Here is a 27,471-nt window from a genome sequence, read left to right as displayed (position 1 = left end):
GGTAAACGACAAATGGACGTTGTGACACAAGATTCAATCGTTTTTCTTGTGTAATGCGGCACCGTTCTCGACAAGCAATACCATGTCTGCGAAGCCTCACAAAAAGTCTAGCATGTTTAATTTACTAAAGCATAGCAGATTGGTTTTGAAGCACTTCACCTCAGATTTCATTCGCTATTCTTGTTTACATACACACACAGTTGAAGTCAGAATTATTCGCCCCCTGTTTATTTTTTTCCTCGATTTCTGTTTAATGGAGAGAAGATTTTGTCAGCGCATTTCTAAACACAATAGTTTTAATAACTCAACTCTAATAACTGATTTATTTTATCTTTGCCATGATGACAGTAAATAATATTTGACTAGATATTTTTCAAGACACTTCTATACAGCTTAATGTGACATTTAAAGGCTTAACTAGGTTAATTAGGTTAACTAGGCAGCTTAGATTATTTGGCAAGTTATTGTATAACGATTGTTTGTTCTGTAGACTCGAAAAAAATATAGATTAAAGGGGCGAATAATATTGACCTTAAAATAGATTTAAAAAAATTAAAAACTGCTTTTTATTTTTTTGAAATAAAACAAGTAAGGCTTTCTCCAGAAGAAAAAATATTATCAGACGTACTGCGAAAATTTCCTTGCTCTGTTAAACATCATTTGGAAAATATTTTAAAAAAGAAAAAAAATTCAAAGGGGGGCTAATAATTCTGACTTCACCTGTATGTTTTATATTGCAGCCTCTTGCGATTTACTAATTGCAACATTTCAAACTGCAATTGCAATTTCGTTTAATCGCACAACCCAAGTCATACCTTAAAATTAAAAGGTTACACTCTTAAAACTGAAGGTTTTAAAATATGTTAATACTTCTTAAATGAACCACACAGTAGATGGAAAAAATATATATTCTGAAGTGCAGTTTCATTGTTCTAAAGAAAGGTCTTTAAGTTTCAACCAAAATGATTGTGCCCTCTTGTTTGTGAAGCGTTGGAAAGGGCTTAATGATTATTCTCTCCGCCTCCACCTTAATTACTAATGAAAGTGAAGCAAACGTCTCTGAGTTTGTTGACGGAGACGTATGGTCTGCAGAGAGTGTTTTGTCACAATCGACAAATCTTTGAATGCACCGATTCTGATCAATAGGTCTAGTCTAGTAATGATCAATTACTCTGTGCACTCCTCAGACAGCACACAGGCAATGTATTGGATAACCTTGATAAGAAAGAGATTTATCACCATCGCCATGGTAACTCAGATCATCTTCTCAGTATACTCAGTAAATGTATATACCTGATAAAAGATTTTGGTATGAAATAAAGTGGAAACTGACACACACACACACACACACACACACACACACACACACACACACACACACACACACACAATATTGGCTCACAGTCTTCACTTTACTTCATACCAAAAATGTTCAAGTAGGTTGAGGTCAGGCCTCGGTGCAGGCCAGTCAAGTTCCTTTACACCTAACTGGAATATGAATCTCCCTCCCCAAACTGTTTCCACAAAATTGGGAGCATGATGTTGTTCTAAATGTCTTGGTATGCTGACATATTAAATCCTTCCACTGGCACTTAAGTTCCAAGGCCAACCGAAAACAGCCACACACCATAATCCCCCCTACACCAAACTTTACACTTCTTACAATGCGGTAGGACAAGCGACTGCCAAACCCAGACTCAACCTCCATCAGATATCCAGAAAGAGTGATTGGTCACTCCAGAGAACATGTCTCCACTGCTGTAGAGTCCAGTGTTGGCGTGCTTTACTCCAAAGCATCCCAGGTTTTGCATTACACTTTGTTATTTATTGCAGATGCTCACCATAGAAACACTGCAAGATGCTCTCTACACACTGCTCTTGAGCTATTCTGAAGGCCACACAAATTTTAGAGGTCTGGAGCTATATTACACCTTTGATTACACCTTGTCATAATAAACAATACTAGTTGACCGTGGTATATTTAGTAGTGAGGACATTTCACCAATGGACTTGGTGATATCACAGATATCATGATACCATGCTTGAATTAACTGAACTGAGAGCAACTCATTATTTCACAATAAAATTCATTTAGAACAAAATTTCCATTTTTGGGTGAACTCTCCCTTAAAATTTTAATTTTTCGCTAAACTATCCCTTTAAATTTATTTTTTTTTGGAAAAATGTAAAAAATGTAAAAAATTACATTTTTGAGTATACTACCTTTAGGTTTTTTAGTTTTAGCTGAATTGTCCCTTTAAATTTTCATTTTTGGGTAAACTATTCCTTTAAATTTACATTTTTAGTGAACTACCCCTTAAATTTGAATTTTTTTGGGTGAATAATGCCTTTAAATTGACATTTTTGGGTGAACTTTTTCTTTAAATTTACATTTTTTTAGTGAACTATACCTTAAATTTTCATTTTTGGGTGAACCATGCCTTTCAATTTACATTTTTTTTTAGAGAAAGACCCCTTTACGTTTTCAGTTTTGGGTGAACTATCCCGTTAAATAAATTTTTTTGGGTGAACTACCCCTTTAAACTTACATTTTAGGTGAACTACCCCTTAAATGTCCATTTTTGGGTAAACAATGCCGTTAAATTTTCATATTTTGGGTGAACTATCCCTTTAAACTTACATTTTTGCTGAACAACCCCTTAAATTTTCATTTTTGGGTAAACTATGACTTAAATTTACATTTTTTTTGGTAAACAACCCCTTTGTAATTTCATTTTTGGGGGAACTATCACTTTAAACTTACATTTTGTGGTAAACAACCCCTTTATAATTTCATCTATGGGGGAACTATCCCTTTAAATAAAAATTTTTTGGTGAACGACCTCTTCATGTTTTAATGTTTGGGTGAACTATCCCTTTAAACTTACCTTTTTTGATGAACAACCCCTTTATAATTTAATTTTTGGGTGAACTATCCTTTTAAACTTACATTTTTTGGTGAACCACCCCTTAACATTTTTGTTTTTGGGTGAATTATCTTTTTAAATAAATTTTTTTTTGTGGTAAACTATCCGTTAAAATATTCATTTTGGGTGAACTACCCCCTTTAAATTCAAATTTTTTGGTGAACGACCCCTTTAAATTGACATTTTTGGGTGAACAATCAGATTTGCCTACCATCTGAGCAGACGTCTTCAATCAGCACATATTTGAAGATCTAAAAACAGCGAATGTTACATTATCAACACCTTGTTCCATAAGCCACGTATCTATAGCCACTGGAGTTGTTTGCGCTTATGTAATGGGTGAACATGCTCGAGACCCTACTGGGTGTTATAGCTGCTCAGGACTGGCACACGTTCGCACCATGTCTCTCTCCTTCTGCTGTCCGTGACAGAGGGGAAGCATTACTAATCTGCCACAAACAGAGGCTCACGGACCAGAGGAGATGCACAAAAACATGTATGGGGGAACAATCTAGCGCAGAAACGAGCATGTTAAACCACTTTTGTTCCACTCTGACAATAAGTCTGGCTTCTGCGTATACCTAGGACGAAATTTCCATCACAAAGTCTAAGCCCAAGCTTTTTTGGCTGAATTGAACCATTTTATTTGGGTCCAGGACCTAAAATAAATTCTGGAAACCAATCCACGATATTCATGAGATTTCGAAAATTTCACGCGGTGCGTCACTGGGCGCACAGCCATCCTCATATATAGGCACACCGCTGATCAATGGGGAAACTTATGAGAAGCCTCGCCTCAGATTGCAGCGTGATGTTTGAAAGGGAAAAATACTCGAGCGTGAGGCTGAGGTGCCAGTTTTTGAAACCCATCGAACAATAGAGCCGCTGATTGCCATTTTGCTTTTTCGTGACTGCGTACCGGAGGGTTTGTTCTCATAATGGCAAGAGCCCGACTAAATGCGTGTCTTAATTGTAATCTTTAAAGGAACCACGCTGAGAATGGGAATGAAAGCAAAGAGAGTGACTAAAAGGTGAGAAAGCGTGAACGACGGAGGCTGAAGCAGCGTCTGGAATATGAAATCTTTGCAGTGTTTTTTTTTTACATTGTTGCGCTGCTTTGAAATGATAGTGGTTAGACAGACTTACAGCCACGTTAGTGCTGCGCATTTGCATAATTTTAAACAGAACCAATGGGGAATGTGATGGGATTGCTGGTTAAATGCTGTACGAATCATTTTGTTACAAAATCAAGTGTTCCTGTATTGTGGTGGAATTAATATTATGTGCTTTGACCGTGAGTTGTTGAAGGCTGAATGCTTTCTTAAAGGGCACCTATGATGCAAGATCAACCTTTGGAAACCGAACAGCAATGTGTGTAGGTAAAGTGTGTCCACAGATATTCATTTATTTTGTTTTCGGCTAAGTCCTTTTATTAATCCGGGGTTCAGTGGCGTAGCCCGCGTGATTAGGGGGCCCCGCTTCGACGTGATTTTCAGTAATTGAAAATCCGGCAACCGCAATAATCAAACTCTTGGGAACAACTGTGGTCGGAATCAAAGTTCACAGCTCTGTGTTCTCTGAACACCTCTCAAGCGGTGGACTACTTCATTCTGATTGCTTGCCGCCGAACCGCGTCATAGCTCATACCATACAGTTGACTTGATTTCAACTCTCCTCGACGCCCACACCGGAGAAGACGCGCCGCGCTGTTCCTCGCCGCCGGTTCTCGTTAAAAATGAATGACTTCTGGCTACTTTGACGCTCTCGCCGCTTTCGGTTTGTGATCGCTCCTCAGTTTGTGAAGGCTTCCCCGCGTTGTCGCTCCACCCTCCCCCCTTTCCCGCTCCTCAGTTTGGGATCGCTCCTCAGTTTTTGAAGGCTTCCCGGCGTTGTCGCTCCACCCCGCCTCGCTTCCCCGCTCCTCAATTTGTGATCGCTTCCCCGCGTTGCCAGCCCAATCCCCCCCAAACCCCCCCCCCCGCCTCCCAAAACTGGGGGCCCCGTCAGTCATCCCTGCAGGGGGGACTCCGCATTTTGCGATACGCCATAGCATAAATTTCACTATTAAACATTTCTTTTCGGATTAGTCCCTTTATTAATCTGGGGTCGCCACAGCGGAATGAACCACCAATTTATCCAGCATATGTTTTACGCAGCGGATGCCCTTCCAGCTGCAACTCATCTCTGGGAATCATTCATACACACTCATTCAAACTCACACACTGCGGACAATTTAGCATGTCTTTGGACTGTGGGGGAAACCGGAGCAACTGGAGGAAACCCTCGCGGAGGCAGGGAGAACATGCAAATATAATGCACACAGAAACGCCAACTGACCCAGCCGAGACTCGAACCAGCGACTTTCTTGCTGTGAGGCGACAGCACTACCTACTGCGCCACTGCGTCGGCCTGTCCACAGACACATTGCAGTGATATAAACACAAGTTTGTTTCTGACATTAAAATAGGATCCAAATCCCAGCTATTTTGAAGCCCATGCACATGCATATTACCAGTATTACCACAAATAATCATGTCCACAAGACAGGGTTTGCAAAGAAACTCTGATTAAAAGATCTCTGTAATCAAACTGTACTACAAGAAGCAGTAACTGCTACACTTCGCATTTTGAACTACACTTTTTAAGCGACGTAATTCAGAACTGCTGGAGTCAGGACAGTGTACACTAAGGTTGTCACGATAATAAAATTCGGTACCAATCGATACTGGCATTTTAAAAACGTCAATTTCCTGCTAATATATGTGCGCTGTTGAGCACGTTTTAAACTGCGCTGATTTGCCATTGTGTTCATGTGCTCAACAGAAAAGGCCATGAAGGTCATTAGTTCAACAAACTCACAGCTTTAAAACGCTCCAGTGTCTCTGTATCTGTAGTTATACATTTGTCGGCTGCAGTGCAGTGCTCTATTGCATTGAGTTCTGGTGACTGGAGGCCATTTGAGTACAGTGAACTCACTGTCATGTTCGATAAATCATGCCTTATGACATGGTGCATTATCCTGCTGGAAGTAGCCATCTGAAGCAGGGTACACTGTGGTCATAAAGGGATGGACATGGTCAGCAACAATACTCAGGTAGGCTGTGGTGTTGACATGATGCTCACTTGGTACTAATGGGCCCAAAGTGTGCCAAGAACATATCCCCACACCATTACACCACCACCAGCCTGAAGCGTTGATACTAGGCAGGATGGATCCATGCATGTTGTTGACGCCAAATTCTGACCCGACCATCCAAATGTTGCAGGAGAAATCAAGACTCATTTGACCAGACAACTTTTCTAAGCAGCGTTAATAAGCAGTTGAACCTAATAAAGTGGCCGGTAAGTGTAGTATTTAGGGTTTGATAGGTAAACAAGATATAAAAACAAGATGTAAAAACATTGATGAGAGCTCTGACTTCTCCAATACATGCGGTTCTGCAGATTAGATCTTCACACATTTCATTCATGTAGTCCCAACACAAATGGATTAAGTTAATGGAACACAGTGGTTCTCAAACTTTTTTCATCAAGTATCACCTCAGAAAACAATTGTCTCTCCAAGTACCACCATACAGAGCAGTATTGAAATACAGTAGCGTAGTTGGCCAAGCAGCTTCAGCTTTGCACAGTTCAAAAATGTGGCAGATTAATTCCTACTTTTAAGAATATTTATTATTGTCAGTCACTTTAAACATTACAAATAGTCTGAAGATTAACACTGTACTGTGCTTATCCGCTTGTTAAGTGTGACGTCACGCGGAGCAGCTTCCGGGTCCAAGCGCTCTATTCAACTGAATGGGGAGATTCATGAAATGGTAATAATAAACGTTTACAAATCAATTTAATACTTTCGAAAGTCACGATCGCAATATATATGTCCATGCCTAATATCCGATGGCCAGAAAGTAATTCATTGGCTGCGTCCGAAACCGCATCCTTCAATACTATATTGTACGCTAAAATCAGTATGCGAGACGAGTAGTATGTCCGAATTCATAGAATTCGAAAATTAGTATGCGAGAAGTACCCGGATGACTTACTACTTCCGGCGAGATTCTAGAGTGCGCATCCCATGCATGCTGCGCTATCCCGTGATGCCCCGCGAGCATATTCATCAATGGGAGTAAAACGACGCAATTGACGCAGGTAGGTCACGTGACCATGACAAAATGGCGGATGTAGTACGTCCGAATTCCATTCATACTTTTCACGTTCATACTGTATAGAACGTACTTTTCTAACGGCCGAGTAGTACGTTTAAATTCAAATGCAGTACCTACTGAGTAGTAGGCGTTTCGGACGCAGTCATTGTTGTATAAATTGTTAAAATTTTGGTATTTGTTATGCAGCAAGCGCAGAGATTGTTGTGTACACTGACTTTATATAAAATTAACTTTAATGTGCGATATGAATTAAAAGTGATCATAAACGAATGATTTCTCCACTCAAGTGAATGGCGACTTGGACCCAGAAACAGTATTACATGTCACAAACACGTCACCACTTAACAAGCGGATTTGTAAAAAAAAAAAAACAAACAAACAAACAAAAAAGTCAACATTTAAACTAAAATGTTCTTTTAAAAGTTAAAAAATAGTAGGTTACTGTTCTTAAAAAAAGAAAGAAAAAATAAAACTTAAATGTAAAGTGTTAACATATAGTAGCCAACTCATGAACGCCTGGAAATGTTGCCTAGATCTCAGAAATATAGACTATTAGTCATCATATATTCATATACTGTATAAATCATTTGTGACAAATTTTGAATTATATGTAGCATGTACACATGACATATTTGATTCCACCGCGTACCACTAGAAGAAAGCCTGCGTACCACTAGTGGTAGACGTATCACAGTTTAAGAGCCACTGACGTAACAAATATAAGTGGATTGAACATAAAACAATGAAGTTGTCCCCAAAAAAATTCTTAAGACGTTTCTTGTTTCAGCTCATTTTAAACAAGCAAGTGTGAGTGTGCTTCTGCTGTCAGTCTCTGTTAAGACGAGCACATCAAACTCCATCAGCGAGCAGCATTTAGAGGCGGTCGTCAGGTGCAAAGACAAAAGCAGCGGGCGGTGAGAACAAGACACTGCTTAATTAAAAACCCAAATCTCCCCAAGCACCGCTAATGTGGGCTGACAGAGGTCAGGGACAGGCTTTTACATTTTGGAGAGACGCTCTAGAGGATAACTGCTTTGGTCATCTTCGAATCTGATGTTATTCTTCGGTGGAAATACAGAAGGCTGGACGTCCTGTGGGGCCTATAAATATTACTTGGCGATGATTCTGCTATGTCAGTCATGTATGTTCACAAGTGATGTTCTGCCAATTTCTCTGTTGAGAGGAAAACTAATGGGTTCTTCTACTGATCAAATATAATGCGATCTGCTGAACAAGGTTTTGCTAATTCACATCTGCACTATTAAAAAAATAAAGGCTTTTGCCGTGTTAGTGATTCAGTAAAGAACATTTAGCGTCTGTAGAACATTTGCATTGAACAAAAAGTTTCTTAAGGTTTTGTTCTTCACACTAAGAAAAAAATATGGCCCTTTAAAGGGTCACGAAACACTAAAACACATTTTTTGAGCTGTTGACAGTCATATATGTGTCCCACACTGCTAAAAACACTACTAGGACACCTATATTTCACTAAAAAGTGTAAATTGGTTGTTTTTGCGTTATTTCAAGCAAATTTGTACTTCCTGGACTGGGCGTCTGTGCCAGAGTGAGTCTTATTACGTCTTACAGTGTGCTGCATTAATGCATGAGTAAGGCTTGGTTCAAACCAATCAGCGCGCTCTATTGTGCAACTTCATTAATATTCATTACTCTCACAGTGTTTAGACGACAGAGATGCCACGTTGTGTTGGCAAAACAAGCGTAAAGTGTTGCTTTTATAGTTTGCTGCAGTGAAGTTTCGTTTTCATTTTCTCTCTGTGAGAGCGCAGACTCACGCGTGGATTAACAGTGTACGCGACGCTCGACAACAATAACTTTATTGTAAACCTGAGAGCTGTTCTCATCTGCAAACGCTGAGATCCGGATTCGCTTGTAGTCTTCTCTTAATAAAGACGCGGCTCTAGTTGCTGGTGATTGTCCTGTCTCTACAGATTTGGTAAGTGAGCGAGCAGTGCTCTTTGTTTATTCAGTTCGTATTTTATTCGTATCAAACAAACTATTGCAACGAGTGTAAACAAGTTAGCACTAACAGTTACAACCAAACTATAACCTCGTGTTGGACTTTGTGACCGGAATAACACACGCGGCTTTCTGACGCTACCTGCCGTGTGCATCTAAGTTTCCGGGAAATGCGGAGGGTTTTTTCTCTCATTCGCCGTGCGGTATCAAACATTGCATGAAAAATACACGCTTACAGCAGCTCCTCGAATCAAATATCACGTTTGTCGGGAGGGACATGAATGAATTCCCTGAATGAAAGAGCCAAACTGCAGTTAAAGTCCACTATTTAATAATTTGGCAAATAATTCGACTACAGATGTCCATGTAAACACAGTCACTTTGTCCGCTGTGGTTGTGTGTTTTGACTCTGAAATTCAGCGCGCCCAAATAGACACTCCCACACCAAGCCTCTTTTGTTCCTCCGACACTCCCCCCTAAACAGAGCTGGACACGCCCACTTTTCTGACTTTTTCCAAAGTAGAGGTGTGAAAACACCCTGCTGAAACGAGGGGGTTTCATGGCCCTTTAAGAACTATTAAATTAAAGCCTCCTAATAAAAATAGTTCTATGGGATCCCAATGACAAACTTTTTTTAAGTTTTATTTTTAAGAGTCACAGCTAATATTATCTTATATTTTCACCTTGGCTACACACACAAAAAATAAATAAAAACAATATATATATATATATATATATATATATATATATATATATATATATATATATATATATATATATATATATATACATATACAACAGTTCTGTGTGGTTCTCCAATCTGATTGGCTGATAGCCGTGATATATTTAAGTAATATCAGCACCTGTACAGCCTCTTTACCCTTTGTGTATTACTCCGCCCACATACAGCCAGCAAAAAGTCTGCGGCCTTGTGCCAACGCACGCCTACCAGTGCCGATATACAGCCATATCACACTACTACGAGTGTGATATTGCTCATATATATGTATGTTATAATATTATGTATTAGATTATTCTCTATGTAATATTCCAAGTGTCTCCGAGCCCAGAGTAGTCGACGGCGCTTCTGGACACTGTTAACATAGGGCTTCTTTTTGGCGCAGTACAATAGTGTTTTCACTGGTCTTTGTGTATGTAACTACATTTTGTGGTACTTAAACGATTGCCAAAGTAGTCCTGAGCTCATGTAATGATATTACTTAGATCAGTGGTGTCCAAACTCAGTCCTGGAGGGCCGGTGTCCTGCTAAGTTTAGCTCCAACTTGCTTCAACACACCTGCCAGGAAGTTTCTTGTAACTTGTAAAAACTTGAATAGCTGGTTCAGATGTGTTTGATTAGGGTTGAAGCTAAACTCTTCAGGACACCGACCCTCCAGGACTGAGTTTGGACACCCATGGCTGTCCCACCACACTGGGTGCCAATCCTGTCAGCTAAGAACAGGAAACTGAAGCTACAATTCACGGAGGCTCACCAAAATTAGACAATAGAAGATTAGAAAACCGTTGTCTGGTTTGATGAGTCTCGATTTTCTGCTGCGACATTCGGATGCTAGGGTCAGAATTTGGCGTCAACAACTTGCATGGATCCATCTTGCCTTGTATCAACGAGCTGCTGCTGGTGGTGTAATGGTGTTGGAGATATTTTCTTGGCACACTTTGGGCCCATTAGTACCAATTGAGCATCATGTCAACAACACAGCCTTCTGGAATATTGTTGCTGACCATGTCCATCCCTTTATGACCACAGTGTACCCATCTTCTGATGGCTACTTCCAGCAGGATAACGCACCTTGTCATAAAGCTTGAATCATCTCAGACTGGTTTCTTGAACATGACTATGAGTTGACTGTACTCAAATGGCCTCCACAGTCCCCAGAACTCAATCTAATAGAGCACTTTTGGAATGTGGTGGAACGGGAGATTGGCAACATGGATATGCAGCTTAAGAATCTGCAGCAACTGCGTGATGCTATCATGTCGATATGGAGCAAAATCTCTGAGGGATATTTCCAGTAGCCTACCTTGTTGAATCTATAGCCCCTTTCACACAGTGATACCGGTAAATATCTGGAACGACTTTACCGGTATATTGAAAAAAGCGCTGTTCACACAGGCGAGGACGTTACGGAAATTTTCCGGAAAAGAGCATTCACACATCCATTCCAAAATACCGGTAAATTCTGACATCATTCACCACAAATGAGCTTTAAACGGCTGCGCATGTATGTGTAAACATTTGACTAAATTACAAACTCTGTGGATGATTAATATTGTGAACAACTTTCGCAAGATCACTTTCGCATGTGGAGATGTTCATAATGTGTGCAGGCGCTCATAGGCGCACGCAAAGCTTGAAGGTAAACAAAAAACGGCTTATCATAAGCATCTCATCGATGATTATTTACACAGTTGGCATTAAGAAGAACATATAATCGTGATCTGACTAACTTCTAGCAGCTAAATGTGTCTGGAAAAATATTCAAAGGCTTTTATCCTCACAAACCGCGCGGACGTAAATGCGTCTGACTGTTGTGATTGGCTAAAGCAGACGTCTCACGTCAGCACGTTCTAGACGTGCACGCGCTTATTACGGCAATTTTCCTTCTGCATTCACACGGCGCAGCATTCCCGCAAATTGCCAGTAATGTTACAACTTCTCTTTCCGGAAAATAGCCCGAACGAATTTACCGGTATTTTCAAAAAGGACCTGTTCACACATACAACCTTTCCGGAAAATTGCCGGCAATTGATTCATGGTGGATTAAGGCAGTTCTAAAAGGCAAAACGAGTTGAACGCGGTACTAGTAACTAAACGTGTACCTAATAAAGTGGTTGGTGAGTGTATATTCAAATAAAAAACGTAATTTTAAATTATGAATACAGCTTACAATGCTAAGTTTGGTCAAATAAATGTACCCTTGAATACTTCTTCAAGTCAAATAAACCTTACGTTACGTATTCCAACTTATATCTGTGGCTCTAAACTTACCAAACATGACTTATTGTGTGAAGAAAGATGTCAACATGTCAAAGCAGCTGAAATCTGAACGGTTTTCAGTCTCGTCGAGAATAAAATGAGCTTTTAAAAAAAAAGTTGAGAGATGTAAAGTTCTCAAAGTGCATCTAAACTCATTAACTTGGTCTCTCAACTCATTAACAAAATGACAGCAGCGGATAATAGAGCAGTTGGGCTTCTCAGTAGTGTGTGGGAGAAAAACAAGAGGTGTTACAAAACAAAAACAAAAAAACACCGTCTTTAATGTGAAGATGTGTAGACGCTGCGGCCTCTAGTGGCGAGGAGCGTTAATGCAACACACAACACTATGGTCTTCATCTACTACACGCTTTATATCAGCCATATAATCAATCAGTTATTTACACACATACATGAATGATGTTTTATCGTCTTTTATAATACAACCAAAAAGCCCTAAGGGTCAAAACAGCGCGAAATCAAGCCACGTGAATGCCCATTGTTTTCATTTGACTATTTGTACACATTGACGTACATTGCACGTTCATACACACTGTAATGCAGTAACGTTACTTTTAATAGTAATATATATATCAATTTTAAGCCTCTTTATTAATAAAAAATCAGTATAACATAACAATTTTACATATAATTACCTTAAAAGTAACACACTGAGTTACTTTTTTGATGTAAAGTGAAGTAATAATTCATTTTAAAACAACTTTACCCAACATCAAGACATTTGGGATGTAAAGAAAGAAAAAAGCCCACATGAAAAAATACTATATTCATTTACAGTAAGTACTATAGTAAAGTGTTTTATGCTTTTACAGTATATGGCCTATTTTTAGTAGTATTTATAGCAGTTACAGCATAACTACCCAGGTAGCAAAAATTCCGGCTTTGACTTTGCATAAAGCTGGCACAGCAGGCATTCATTATGCACTGGCATACAGCATGGGGGCCAAACATGGCCTGGGTTTGGCAGAGGTACCATCTTTAAGGCAGCACAAAAGACTTGGGCCAGATCAAATGTAGTATTTGGCCCAGATGTAAAAATTTATATGTGGGCCACGTAGGTTTGGCCTATCTTTACCAACTTTTAAAATGCATTTCAATTATTTTTGAGTAAATTCTACCATGACAGCAACATATCTGGCCCAATTATGGCTTATTACTTTGGCTGAGACGTGGCCCAGATATGGTACATGTTTGGCCTTTATATGGAAGTCAGACTTGGTCCAATCATGTACCGCAATTCACTGCAGCTTGTGGGTCAAGCAAAAGCTGATTGTGGGGGCCAGATTTGGGCCAGAGAGATTTTGCAATATGGGCAGGCATTTTTCCGATGCTGCATACAGCATGTGGGCCAAACATGGCCTGGGTTTGGCAGAGGTCCCATCTTTAAAGAGGCACTTGGGCCAGATCAAATATAGTATTTGGCTCATATGTAAAAAAAAAAAATGTATATGTGGGCCACGTAAGTTTGGCCTATCTTGACCCACTCTTAAAATACATTTCAATTATTTCTGAGTACAGAAAAAAAATTCTTCCATGACAGAGCAACATATATGGCCCAATTATGTGTTATTAACTTAGCTAAGACTTGGCCCAGATATGGTCCATGTTTGGCCTTTATATGAAAGCCAGACTTGGTCCAATCATGTTCCGTAACTTACTGCAGCATGTGGGCCAAGCAAAAGCTGATTGTGGGGGCCAGATCTGGGCCAGAGAGATTTTGCTACATGGGCAGGCATTTGTCCGACACTGGCATACAGCATGTGAGCCAAACATGGCCCAGGTTTGGGCAGAGGTACCAGCTTTAAGGAGGCACATAAGACTTGGGCCAGATCAAATGTAGTATTTGGCTCAGATGTTAAAAAAAATATATGTGGGCCACGTAAGTTTGGCCTATCTTCACCCACTTTTAACATACATTTCAATTATTTCTGAGTAAAGAAAAAATTCTACCATGACACACCAACATATCTGGCCCAATTATGGGTTATTAACTTGGCCAAGATATGGTCCATGTTTGGCACTTATATGGAAGCCAGACTTGGTCCTATCATTTACCGTTTTTCACTGCAGCAGGTGGGCCAAGCAAAAGCAAATTGTGTGGGCCAGATCTGGGCCAGATACATTATGTTATGCGAGTAGGACTGGGCCGATAAACGATATTACATCGAATCGCGCTAAAATTTACGTCTATAACAATGATAAGCTCTGAACTTTTTACTCTATACCGATCTAAGAGCCAATCACACAGCAGAAATGTGCGACAATAGGAATCTTAAAGCATGTTGATATTAGACATGTATCGAATTTTTAGCCACCGGAAATTTATCAACCGAAAAAACGTTATGCCATTTAATGGACCCTCTAATTTTAGTGGCTTCAGTAATTGTTGGGGTACTCTTTTAAATTTGGAAGCATTAACAACTCATATCGAAATATATTTTGTTAACGTGGTCGACGCAGTGGCGCAGTAGGTAGTGCTGTCGCCTCACAGCAGGAAGGTTGCTGGTTCGAACTCAGGCTCAGTTGGAGTTTCTGTGTGGAGCTTGCATGTTCTCCCTGCCTTTGCGTGGGTTTCCGCCGGGTGCTCGGGTTTCCCCCACAGTCCAAACACATGCGGTACAGGTGAACTGGGTAAGCTAAATTGTCTGTAGTGTGTAAATGTATATGTGGATGTTTCCTAGAGATGGGTTGCAGCTAGAAGGGCATCCGCTGCATAAAAATTTGCTGGATAAGTTGGTGGTTCATTCCGCTGTGGCGATCCTGGATTAATAAAGGGACTGAGCAGACAAGAAAATTAATGAATGGATTTCGTTAGCGTTCAATATGGATAATAATTATCAAGACTGCATTTTTGCCATATCGCCCAGCCCTATATGTGGGTATAGTTAACTGGTAAACTGTAATAAATACTGTAGTATACTATTTAGTCTGAAAATAATGTAACAAATTGGCTAATTTGTTTATATTACTAGTTGTTGTATTACCATAGCAATTGTACCAGATTATTTCAAGCAATTTACTATAGTATTGTACAGAAACACTATAGTATTTACTATAAATCTTCACAGTATTTAAAATCAAGTCCACAACAATAGTTTTATCCACCTTCTTCCCAAACACCATGATGCTTTGCGTTAATTATGTGGGTAGTTTTGTCAACTCTAAACAATCGCATTATATAAAAAACAGTATACAATCAGATGTCTTTATTTTCCTCAGTTCATCCATCGAGTTATAAGAATCAACTGTGAATATTCACACTATTACAGAAATATATTGAATATTACTGTACTGTAGAGGGAATATAATGAGAAAATTACCTGAAGGAACAAAAAATAGATACTTTTGACATTTTTGACCACAAATATGCTTAAAGTCTGTGTGAAATCAAAATTTGCAGTGTTTATTTTGCCAGTGCACATTGTTATTCTTTAGGCGAACATATATGAGTTTTGGTAATCTTCAATCAAATCTGACAGTTTGCTTCTGCGCTTGGAGAGGCGGTCATTCTCTGATGATGTCAGTTTGATGGCAGTATTCTTAGCCACGCCCCCTTATCGTTAGTTTGCTATGAGAAAATGATGTGCAATAAGAAAGCCCCGCCCACTACTCAATATTCAGCAACTTCCAGTTCTTTAAGATACTAATGCCACGTTAAAAGACCTTAATGGCTAAAAATAAAGCGTGACTCTCACTTCTAACTACGCATATTGATTATTTCTAGCATAACATTATTATCTGAAGTGATTTGTTTCAATTCTTGATTACAAACTGGAAGTCGTCGTTTGCGGAAAAAGGTGGACATTAATAGACATTCGTCTTTAGCTAGAAGGCGTACAATTATCCATTGGCAAATGTGCAGATTAGTGTCCATCAAGGCCTCGAGTGATTATTTGGCCACATTCAGACCGATCATTGAGAAATGTGGCACGCTTGGTCAGCCGGTGGCGGCAGGAGATCTTAAACTAGTCAAGATGATCGGGGTCAGGAATACTGCTGGGTGAATCTCTGATGGAAGTCCTTCAGTTTGTTGAGCATCAGCTTGAGTTTGTCTGTTGGAGGAAGAATGGTCATCCTGGAGAAAGAATAGAGAGCAGACATCATAAAATGAGACGTTTTACACTGCGTTTAACACACCTTATACAGAACTCATTCATTCATTTTCTTTTCGGCTTAGGTACTTTACTAATCAGTGGAATGAACCGCCAACTTATCCAGCACATGTTTTACGCAGCGGATTCCCTTCCAGCTGCAACCCAACACTGGGATTTAGCTTACCCAATTCACCTACAGCGCGTGTCTTTGGACTTTAGGGGAAACCTAAAGGAAACCCACAACAACACCGGGAGAACATGCAAACTCCACACAGAAATGCTGACCCAGACGGGGCACCCTATTCAGAACTTTGATATATAAAATTATAAATTACATATGAGGTCTCAGTAATTAAGTACGGGACAATCAGTAATTTGGGGCTTGGTTATTCATCCATTAGGGTGGTACTATTAGTCCATTGTGGGCCTGGGGGAAGGGGGGGAGTCTATCAGTAATTTAGGGCGGGGGTATCTTGTTTTTCCTCTGCCTTTTCAGAATAAAACGCAGTAGCGGTCAATAACTCTAGTCTAATTTGACCGACAGCGGGCAGTCTAACAATATAGGAGTCCTGTCGCTATGTCGGAACAGCATATCTGTGATTTCCTCATTCTTATTGAGCACCAGTACAGCCAGTGCTCATGACTGTTAAACATGATAAACGCATGACCAGTGCTTTCTGCACCTGTTTTTTTCACACGGTCTGTGTGTGCATCATTTGCATAACGGTTTTCAGAACTGTTCTTTACCAACATGGGAGAGCAATTAGCTTGCATTAGAAAATGGTCAGTCTACTGTTAAGCAGAGCTTAATTTGTGCGGGAACACGCGGAATCCAGCACCTCTGAAACCTGATCCAGCACCTTATTTTACCGATCGCCCTCCTCCCCCGTCCACTCTTTACTTTCACTTTCTTCCATGACTCCCCAACCCTCTTCACTTTTATCTGTGACACCTAGCACCCCCCCCCCTCCCCCCTTTTTTTTCTTTTTCACTCTGGTTTACAATATATTGTGTGTCAGCAATTCCCCGCACAAACCCTGAGAGGGAACCTCTCTCAAACAATAAGAGGGAAAACACTTGAGAACACACACTCTTACCTGAAGTGATAAGTGCCTTCCCGTTGACCGAAACCACTTCCAGGAACGAGACAGATGCCGGTCTCTTCCAGCAGTTTCATGCAGTAGAACATGTCTGGAGCCTGACCCTTCGCCTGTATTCACACACACACGGCCGATGATTAAGTCAAGTAAATAACACCAGCAGCAGGCATAAAGAGCATGTGCCAGACACCGACCTTGGCTTCGCTGATGGCGCGCTCAGGCAGGGTGATTCGGGGGAAAGAGTACATGGCTCCCTGCACTGGGTTACAGCTGATGCCTGGCACTGTGTTCAAAATCTGCTCCGTCAGTTTGGCTTTTTCAGCCAAGGCACTGAGAACAGCCGTCCGCTCCTGCCAGAACAGAGGAAGAGCACTGAATCAGTGGAGAAGACTGGGAGAAACAGACATCCTTTTCAGCAGAAACTGAAGAAACACTCTACAATGGTAAAGTTTGACAAACCACCTGTAGAAGACCTCTCCATATGCACCAGACACTCTCTATGCTCTATGCACCAGACACTTTCCTACAACCAATCTCCGTAACAAGGACTCAAAAATAATGATTATTATTATCATTATATTATAAAAAGTGTGTATATATATATATATATATATATATATATATATATATATATATATATATATATATATATATAATATACAACAGTTCTGTCTGGTTCTCGAATCTCATTGGCTGATAGCCGTGATATATTTAAGTAATATCAGCACCTGTACAGCCTCTTTACCCTTTGTGTATTACTCTGCCCACATACAGCCAGCAAAAAGTCTGTGGCCTTGTGCCAACGCACGCTTACCAGTGCCGATATACAGCCATATCACACTACTACGAGTGTGATATTGCTCATATATATGTATGTTATAATATTATGTATTAGATTATTCTCTATGTAATATTCCAAGTGTCTCCGAGCCCAGGGTAGTCGACGGCGCTTCTTATATATATACAGTTGAAACCAGAAGTTTACATGCACTGTATAAAAAGGCACATAACCATATAAAAAAGTCAGATGTTAATGTGACTCAACTTTTTCTCTTTTAGTTAAGTTAGGATTATCGCATTTGTTTCTGTTCTGCTTAATAGCAGAATAATGACAGAGATATGTTTTGAGAAATTGTTATAACTCTTCTTGAAAGTCAAGTTTACACACAATAAGTTTATTATTCCTCTGAAAAACCTCTGATGATGGGTCAAGGTTTTGGAAGTTTCTGATTGGCTGATTGACAACATTTGAGTTAATTGGAGGCACCACTGTAGAATAGTATTGAAGGAAAACCTCAAACACACTGCTTCCTTGTGTGACAACATGGAAAAATCAACAAGAAAGAATCAACAAAATAGCCATATTACAATTTGCTAAATGACACTGGGAAAAAGACTCATTTTGGAGACATGTCCTGTGGTCTAATGGAGCTAAGATTGAACTGTTGGCCATAATGACCAGTGTTACATTTGGAGGACAAAGGGGAATGCTTACAAGCCTAGAAACACTATCCCGACTGTGAAGTATGGGGCGGCAGCATCATGTTGTGGGGCTGTTTTGCTGCAGGAGGGACTGGTCCACTTCACAGCATAGATGGCATCATGAGGGAAAGAACATTGTGTAGAAATACTGAAGCAACAAATCAAGACATCAGCCAGGAAATTAAAACTTGGCCACAAATGGGTCTTCCAAACAGACCATGACCCTAAGCATACTGCCAAATTAGTTAAAATGTGCTTTAAGGGCAACAGAGTGAATGTTTTGCAGTGGCCATCACAAAGCCCTAATCTCAATCCTATAGAAAATGTGTGGGCAGAGTTGAAAAAGCTTGTGCGAGCAAGACTCAAATCAGTTACAGCAATTCTGTCAGGAGAAATGGGCCAAAATGCCTTCAAACTAATGTGAGAAGCTTGTGAAAGGATACCCAAAACATTTGACCAAAGTTATACAGTTTAAAAGCAAAACTAACAAAAACACAAGGAAATGTGTGTAAACTTTTGACTGCCTAGAAATTAATAACAAATTCTCATAAGAAATTCTCTCATTATTCTGGCATTAAGCAAATGTCAATCATTTTGGTAATCCTAACAGACCTAAAATAGTAAACGTTTAGCATGATTTACCATCAGACGTTTTTAGAAAAATGATTATGTTCCTATTTTTAGAGTGTATGTCAACTTCTGGTTTCAACTGTATATAAAAATGAATAAAATGAATGTGCTAAGTAAATACAAAATAAATGTAAATGAGCATCTGTTTGCCCTTTTGAACACAGAAAGAAACAAAGCACCTGCATGAAGGTCTGGTGGGACGGTTCTCCTGGCTGAGGAGGGTTGACCACCAGGTCCATGAGGGCTTGTCCAGGCGCAGGAGGACACAAGCGCACCGACACTAGCTTAGTGAGCTGAGCTTTCACATCCGCATCCATGTTGATAACCTCCATGTATCCGCCTCGAAAACCACACCTGAAGAAAGTGTTCGTCAGAGTATGTTAGAGAACAAGTGCATTATATTAATTAATAGTTTTATTACTATTAATCAAATACTAGTTGCATCCAAAATGATTTCCTATACACTTATACGCTGTACACTTATGCACGTATATCCTCAGTAGTAACGTAGGAGTTTAGTTTCATCCCTAATGGAACACTAATGTTTTCTTTAATAGCCAAAATTTCCCAGTCGACTTTTAAAGGGGGCCTATTATGCAAACGTTACTTTTATAAGGGATTCAAACACAGTTGTGTGGCAGCAGTGTGTGGATATAACCAGCTTCTAATGTAAAAAAATGCATTAATTCTATTTTTATAATCAGACTTGATCAAAACAGTCTGCAGACACACTTTGATTGACATTCTCCCTTTTTACGTGTCATCAGAGTGGGAAAGCCCCGCCCACTAATGACCATCTTTCCCTCATTAGCATAGGACGTCAGTCTTGTTTTGAATCTGCCACTATGCTGACACAGGCACCTGTAGCTCCGCCCTCTTTTAAAAAGAGCACAATCTCACATAAAACATTATCTGTGTGGTATTTTGAGCTGAAACTTGTGTGAAACAAACACACACACACACACACACATACACACACACACACACACTAGGGACATCAGAGACTTGTTTTACATCTTGTATAAAGTGGACATATTAGGTCCCTTTTAAATTCGATGTGAAATCAAAATTTACAATGCCTATTTTGCTAGCTGAAGTTGTTATTCTTAAGGTGAGTAATGAGTCAGTGCAATTTAACCATGTTTGCTTTGGTCATTTTCAATGAAAGTCATTTGCTTTTGAGTGTTGGTGCTTCTGTTGACGTCAATCTGAGGGCTTCCATAGCAACTGCATATTAATATCCCCTCTTACTGTAAGTTTGCTATGATTGTAAGCCTTGTTTATTATTTATTCTGCCCATTGAAGTACAGCATCAGTCAATGATCATGTCATATACTGCTTCACACACGGATTCCTCAATGAGAAATCTGCTAATAAATGATACTCACTCTCCCATGTAGCACTTGGAAGTGGAGTGAAATGATGCCAGCTCTACTTTTTTGGAGTACTCGGGACCCATCTCAAACAGCACTTTCTTAAAGGAGTGAAACTCACAGCCCTTGGCGTACACATTGTCCTGATAGACCTACAAAACACATATGTGGGAAGAGCTGATGAAATGCACTACAATACATTACAATACGATGCCTTCATTTATTTTCCTCTGGCTTAGTCCATTTTTTATCAGGGGTCGTCACAGCGGAATGAACCACCAACTATTTTGGCATATGTTTTATGCAGAGGATGCTCTTCTGGCCACAACCCAGAACTGGGAAACACCCACATAAACTCACATCCAATTCGCCTATAGCGCATGTGTTTGGACTGTGGGGGAAACCGGAGCACCCGGAGGAAACCCACGCCAACACAGGAAGAACATGCAAACTCCACACAGAAACGCCAACTGACCCAGCCAGGACTCAGCGACCTTCCTGCTGTGAGGCCACTGAGCTACCCAAATACAATACAATGTAAGTTAAGCTTTGAATAGTTCTCAAAAGAAGTGTGCACTTCTTTATACCTGTACAGTGGATGCTGCTGCTAGCCATATGAAGTTATATTACACATATTTTCTCATGGTTTACCAGTATTAACTCACCTCATCAGCCATTAGGAAGAGGTTTTCTTTGGCAGCAAATTGGATTACATCTTCAATACACTGTCTGCTTTGTACCTGACCTGTTGAAATAAGAAGAATGCATATTTTACATGATCAGTTATATGAAATGCTGAGAAGAAAAAAACAAGCAGGTTTGATAATTTTTAAAAGAGTTACACTGTTTATAGTATATTTACAAGGGGTTTTAAAACTTGTGTTTGACGCCCTCTAGAGGACTGTTTAGGGGAAAAAGGTTAAATTAATTGAAAATAATTTATAAACAATGGAATAAATAAAATAAACATTCATACTTGCAAAAACTTAAGTTGTAAAATAATTATACAGATGAATACAATGAATATTGAGGATTTATAAAAATAGAAGTATTTTATAAAAATCTATATTTATCTATAATATGATTCTAAATAAATAAATAAAAAAAGTTACAATTATTAGCCCCCTTTTAATTTTTTTTTTCTTTTTAAAATATTTCCCAAATGATGTTTAACAGAGCAAGGAAATTTTCACAGTATGTCTCATAATATTTTTTTCTTCTGGAGAAAGTCATTAGTTTTATTTCGGCTAGAATGAAAGCAGTTTTTAATTTTTTAAGCATCATTTTAAGGTCAAAATTATTAGCCTCTTTAAGCAATTTTTTTCGATAGTCTACAAAACAAACCATCGTTAGACAATAACTTACCTAATTACCCTAACCTGTCTAGTTAACCTAATTAACCCAGTTAAGCCTTTAAATGTCACTTTAGGCTGTATAGAAGTGTCTTGAAGAATATCTAGTCAAATATTATTTACTGTCATCATGGCAAAGATAAAATAAATCAGTTATTAGAAATGAGTTATTAAAACTATTGTGATTAGAAATGTGTTGAAAAAAATCTCTCCGTTAAACAGAAATTGGGGGGAAAAAATAAACAGGGGGGGCTAATAATTCTGACTTCAACTGTGTGTGTGTGTGTGTGTGTGTGTGTGTGTGTGTGTATATATATATATATATATATATATATATATATATATATATATATATATATATATATATATATACACATATACACACACAACTGTATTCAAGGTTGATAATAAGTTGTTGCTTTTTTGGATCAAATAAATGGCTTCTTTAAAGAAAATAAATAAAACATTTAAATCTTAATGCTAAATATTGCTAAAATGCTCAATAAAATGGTCAAATCTAAACATTTAAAATAATTTAAAATATTGAGCACTATGACTTCACCCATCACATATATTTACACTTCATAAATATATTCATATTTCTTTTTAAACAACAAAAGAAGCATATGCAATTATTATATAATCATACAAAAAAGGGTTTTATGCGTGTATTGCTATTCTGTAAACTGTAGTGCATCACTACTGACTTTTTAACCTTCAAGCACGTTACATCATGCAGTTCTGAACTCTTGCTTGAGTCCAAACATTGAACACAAAGGTCTCAATTAAGTTTTTTTTTGTTGTTGTTGAATCAACTCCTCTTTTTTGTGTGTGTTCAGATGGCAAATTTAGAAAAAAAAATAGCCAAGTCTTAGGCTGCTCAGATTAAAGAAACCATTTTTTTTATTATTATTTAAAAAAGCTAATTATTTAGCCTCAAAACTTACTCTAGGCGCTTGATTTCTCAGTCATCATTTAAAGGGGCGCTATTATGCAAAAATTCCTTTCATAAAAAGTTTTAACACAGTTGTGTAGCAGTAATTTGTGGATATAACAAGCTTTTAAATGGTAAAAAATTATTATTTGTATTTTTTATAATCAGACTTGATCAAAACAGTCTGCAGAAACACTTTGATTGACATTCTCCCTTTGTACGTGTCATCAGAGGGGGAAAGCCCCGCCCATCAGTGACCATCTCTCCCTCATTAGCATAGGACGTCAGTCTTGTTTTTGAATCTGCCACTATGCTGACACTCAGGCATCTGTAGCTCCGCCCTCATTTAAAAAGAGCACAATCTCATTTGAATTTAAAGCGACAGTCACCAAAATGGCACAATTAGAATCAAAGTCTAAAGGGGCAGATTCAGAGTTAAAAACATTATTTGTGTGTGATTTTGAGCTGAAACCTCACATACACACTCTAGGAGTCTAGGGACATCAGAGACTTATTTTACATCTTGTAAGTAAGGCCATAATAGGTCCTCTTTAAGGGAAGGATCTGTTGTTATACCGGTGGGGTTTCCTGGGTTGATGATGCACAGGACTCGAGGGTTGCAGTGTTTTCTGGCCGCCTGTAGAGAGCGCTGCAGTTCACTGATGTCCAGACTCCAGCACTTCTCCTCATTCAGGTAATAATTGATCTGAACGGCCCCCAGCTCTGCTATAGATGCCGAGTACAGAGGATACTGAGGGATAGAGATCATTACTCCTGTGCGTGTAAGACCTTCTCCAGCAGTCAGCAACTTCAGAATGGTCTGAAGAAAAAGAACAATGTAATAATTCAGGCTGTCTACTTCTATAATACTCAGTGTAAAGACTCAAGAGATTTCATTGGTCTGCTTATGAGCTGACTACTGTAATAATAAAAATACTGGATATAGAAGAGTATTAGTCGTAATAGTTTATATTAACTTGCCATACCAGCTTATGTAAACATATGTATTAAACATTTAACCACATATCACAAATAGAATGCACCAAAAAACTCATATTTAATACAAAATCACATTGAAAATGATAGTTGGTCAAAATAACAAACGTTTTCATTTGTTGTGACTGAATATCAGGTCTATTCCACCTAATATTGACTCTGAAAGTGAATATAAACCTCTGAAAACAGCATATATGCATATACACTGCTCAAAAAAATAAAGGGAACCCATAGACAACAAAATGTTGTAAGTGTTCCCTATGTTTAATCGTGGTTAATTGCAGAAAAACTCACACGATTAATCGTGATCAAATGCGGAAAACTCATTTGATCCTGATTAATCGCATTAGTTTTTGGAATTTAATCGGGATTAATCGCATGAGAGTTCTGCTTTTAATCGTGATTAATCGCACAAGTGGTCCGCGTTTATTCGTGATTAATCACACAAGATTTCAGCATTTATTCTGGATTAACCTCACAAAATTTTGGCATTTTATCGTGATTATTCACATAAGTTTAATTCAAATGCAGAAACTCATGTAATTAATCATGATTAAATGCAGACACTTGTGGTTTTAATTGTGGTTAATTGCAGAAACACTCACACGATTAATCGTGATCAAATGCGGATAAACTCATGTGATTAATCACGATAAAATGCCAAAAACTTGTGAGGTTAATCCAGAATAAATGCTGAAAACTTGTGTTATTAATCACAAATTAATGCAGACCACTTGTGCGATTAATCACGATTAAAAGCAGAACTCCCATGCGATTAATCCCGATTAAATTCCAAAAACTCACACGATTAATCGTGATCAAATGCGGATAAACTCATGTGATTAATCACGATAAAATGCCAAAAACTTGTAAGGTTCATCATGATTAAATGACAAAAAACTTGTGTGATTAATCTTGAATTAATGCTGACAATTTGTGTGATTAATCACGATTAAAAGCAGTACTCTCATGCGATTAATCCCGATTAAGTTCCAAAAACTCAAACGATTAATAATGATCAAATGCGGATAAACTCATGTGATTAATCACAATAAAATGCCAAAAACTTGTGAGGTTCATCTTGATTAAATGACAAAAAACTTGTGTGATTAATCACGAATAAATGCAGACCACTTGTGCGAATAATCACGATTAAATTCCAGAAACTCCTGTAATTAATTCTGATTAAATTCTGAAAACGTATGTGATTAATCAGGATTAAATGCAGAAAAAGCATGTGATTAATCACAATTATAAACAAATTCAATCGTTGCCCAGCACTAGTTATAAAGTGAAGCTACAGTGTATGCCAGTCAATCTGTAAACAGGCTTATACACATTCAGAACTATACACACACATGCAGCTTTAGTACACGGATTAAAATAGACTGTATCATTTTATCACGGGATGACCAATTCTTATCATGGGTAAGAACATTACTGGTATTTTGCAAATGATTACAAGTGAAATGTGAGCTCCGTTTGGGTTTGTGTGACGTACCACGATGCCATCGCTGGCTCCTGTGGTGAGGTAGATGTTGTCCGGATCAGACGGGATGCCGCCGTCCCGCCGCTCGATGTATTTGGCCACATCCTGCCGCACACAGTCGATGCCCTGACTGGTTGTGTAAGCACCTGAACACAGGCACGAGTGGATACGGACAAACTGACTTTACAATATATAACAACAGCAGCATCAGCACTATAATCAGTAACATCCCTGAGTACATTATAGAACATCAGGTAACATCAGCAGTTTCAGAGGTTAACAATTTAGTACAGTTTAGCTTATCATTACATGTTTGTTTTTGAGGTCAAATTTGTATACACTGTATGGATAAAGGGAGGTAAAGTGTATATTGCAAATCCATACAGTTATGAAACAAACAAAGAAGAGTAACCACTTGACAATGCTCAGTTTTTACTATGCTACTACAGATTTTAATACTGAGAATTTTCATTGAGTGCTTTTTATCTTTGCAAAAAATGACAGATGGTCAAAATAGCAAATGTTTTTAATGGTTAAGACTGAATATCACGACTATTTCACCAAATATTGACTTCGTAGCTCTTCTGGAGTTAAAAAACATAGCATATATATATATATATATATATATATATATATATATATATATATATATATATATATATATATATATATATTCAGAGACCCTCCTTCACCCCAGCTCCTGTGCTTAGATCTGCATTGGTATTGTGTTGTCTGAAAATAAATATTACCCTAACATAGCATTTATATATATATATATATACCACTGTACCCCACTCCACCCCAGCCCCTGTTTAGATTTGCTACGGGGGTTACATATGTATTATGTTTGCAGCAGCAGTGTTTTATATTCTTAAACACGGCATGTCTGTGTTTATACTGGTAGTAGCAGGTCCCGGTACTTGCTTTGGCATCATAATCAAAGCAGCAGTAGCGTAGCAGATCTACACCGCCAAGACCAAATACATCAACATTGCCATATATATATTTATTACCATACTAACTCCTGAGAGTGTACATGACAGAAATTAATTTATTTAGACCAGTCCTACTGCACCCAAACCTGTCTGAGCTGGGATCTAACTGAGCTGGGATCAAACCGGCAATTCTTTGTATGGGAGTTGTTTGCTCTAACAAAGAGGCTAAAGACCATGTCCTCTGGCGTCTGTTGCTAGAGCACCTTTAGAGGTCAGAGGAGTGAGGTTTACCTGCATAGTACTTCGCTAGATGGCCTCCGTTACACTCACCCCCTAATCCTCACTCCCATCCCGGACGAGCCCCTAAGTACAACCCACAGGTCCTACTGCACTCAACCCGGTCTGGGCTGGGATCGAACCGGCGATCCTTTGTATGGGAGTCGGTTGCTTTAACAAGGAGGCTAAAGACCATGTCCTCTAGCATCTGTTGCTAGAGCACTTTAAGAGGTCAGAAGAGTGAAGTTTACCTGCATAGCACTTTGCTAGCAGGCCTCCGTTAAACTCACACCCCTAATCGTTACTCCAATCCCGGACGAGCCCCCAAGTGTAACACAGATCCTACTGCACTCAACCTGGTCTAAGCTGGGATCAAATCTGCGATACTTTGCACAGGATTTGGTTGCTCTATCAAGCCAGCTAAAGACCATAAAACTAATAAAACGAGTTAATAAAAATTTAAAATGGAATCTGAGGGAACGTGAAATGCAAATTTTTGAGAAAATCACCTTTAAAATGATCTAATTGAAGTGTCTAACAATGCATATTACTAATCAAGTTTAACATCAAGTGAGTTTGAATATTCTTAATGCAGGACATTTACTTAATATTCTGATGATTTTCTCGACATAAATGAAATGCCATTAATGTTTACCCACATATTTTGAGTATTGCCAAAAATACAACTGTGCAAAATTGGACCGTTTGTGTGCTACAAGGTCAC

General features: G+C 38.8%; 1 protein-coding gene and 1 long non-coding RNA gene across 3 annotated transcripts in view; one reads left to right on the top strand and one right to left on the bottom strand.

The window, feature by feature from the left end:
• Positions 1-27,471, top strand: part of LOC141377726 (uncharacterized) — a 187,805-nt gene that overhangs the window by 135,083 nt on the left and 25,251 nt on the right. Inside the window, exon 2 of the long non-coding RNA XR_015478140.1 lies at positions 22,028-22,368. This is a non-coding gene — a long non-coding RNA (uncharacterized LOC141377726). The remainder of the gene's footprint in view (positions 1-22,027; positions 22,369-27,471) is intronic.
• The window catches only part of gpt (glutamic--pyruvic transaminase), a 40,387-nt gene continuing 25,336 nt past the window's right edge, over positions 12,421-27,471 (bottom strand). The window contains exons 4-11 of one of the 2 annotated variants that reach the window (XM_087239137.1): positions 25,549-25,682; positions 23,628-23,871; positions 21,431-21,510; positions 20,781-20,917; positions 19,572-19,746; positions 17,475-17,630; positions 17,278-17,390; positions 12,421-16,161 (exon numbers count right to left, since the gene is read on the bottom strand). In XM_087239137.1, the coding sequence (XP_087095263.1) occupies positions 16,071-16,161; positions 17,278-17,390; positions 17,475-17,630; positions 19,572-19,746; positions 20,781-20,917; positions 21,431-21,510; positions 23,628-23,871; positions 25,549-25,682 (1,130 nt within the window). In that variant the 3' untranslated portion in view covers positions 12,421-16,070. The remainder of the gene's footprint in view (positions 16,162-17,277; positions 17,391-17,474; positions 17,631-19,571; positions 19,747-20,780; positions 20,918-21,430; positions 21,511-23,627; positions 23,872-25,548; positions 25,683-27,471) is intronic. The other variant, NM_001142774.1, reaches the window with a different exon arrangement.

This window comes from Danio rerio, chromosome 2, assembly GCF_052040795.2.
Source record: "Danio rerio strain M-AB ecotype USA chromosome 2, GRCz13ab, whole genome shotgun sequence".
Lineage (NCBI taxonomy): Eukaryota > Metazoa > Chordata > Actinopteri > Cypriniformes > Danionidae > Danio > Danio rerio.
The sequence above is the reverse complement of the archived record's forward strand: the minus strand, read 5'-3'. Positions and strand labels throughout refer to the sequence as shown.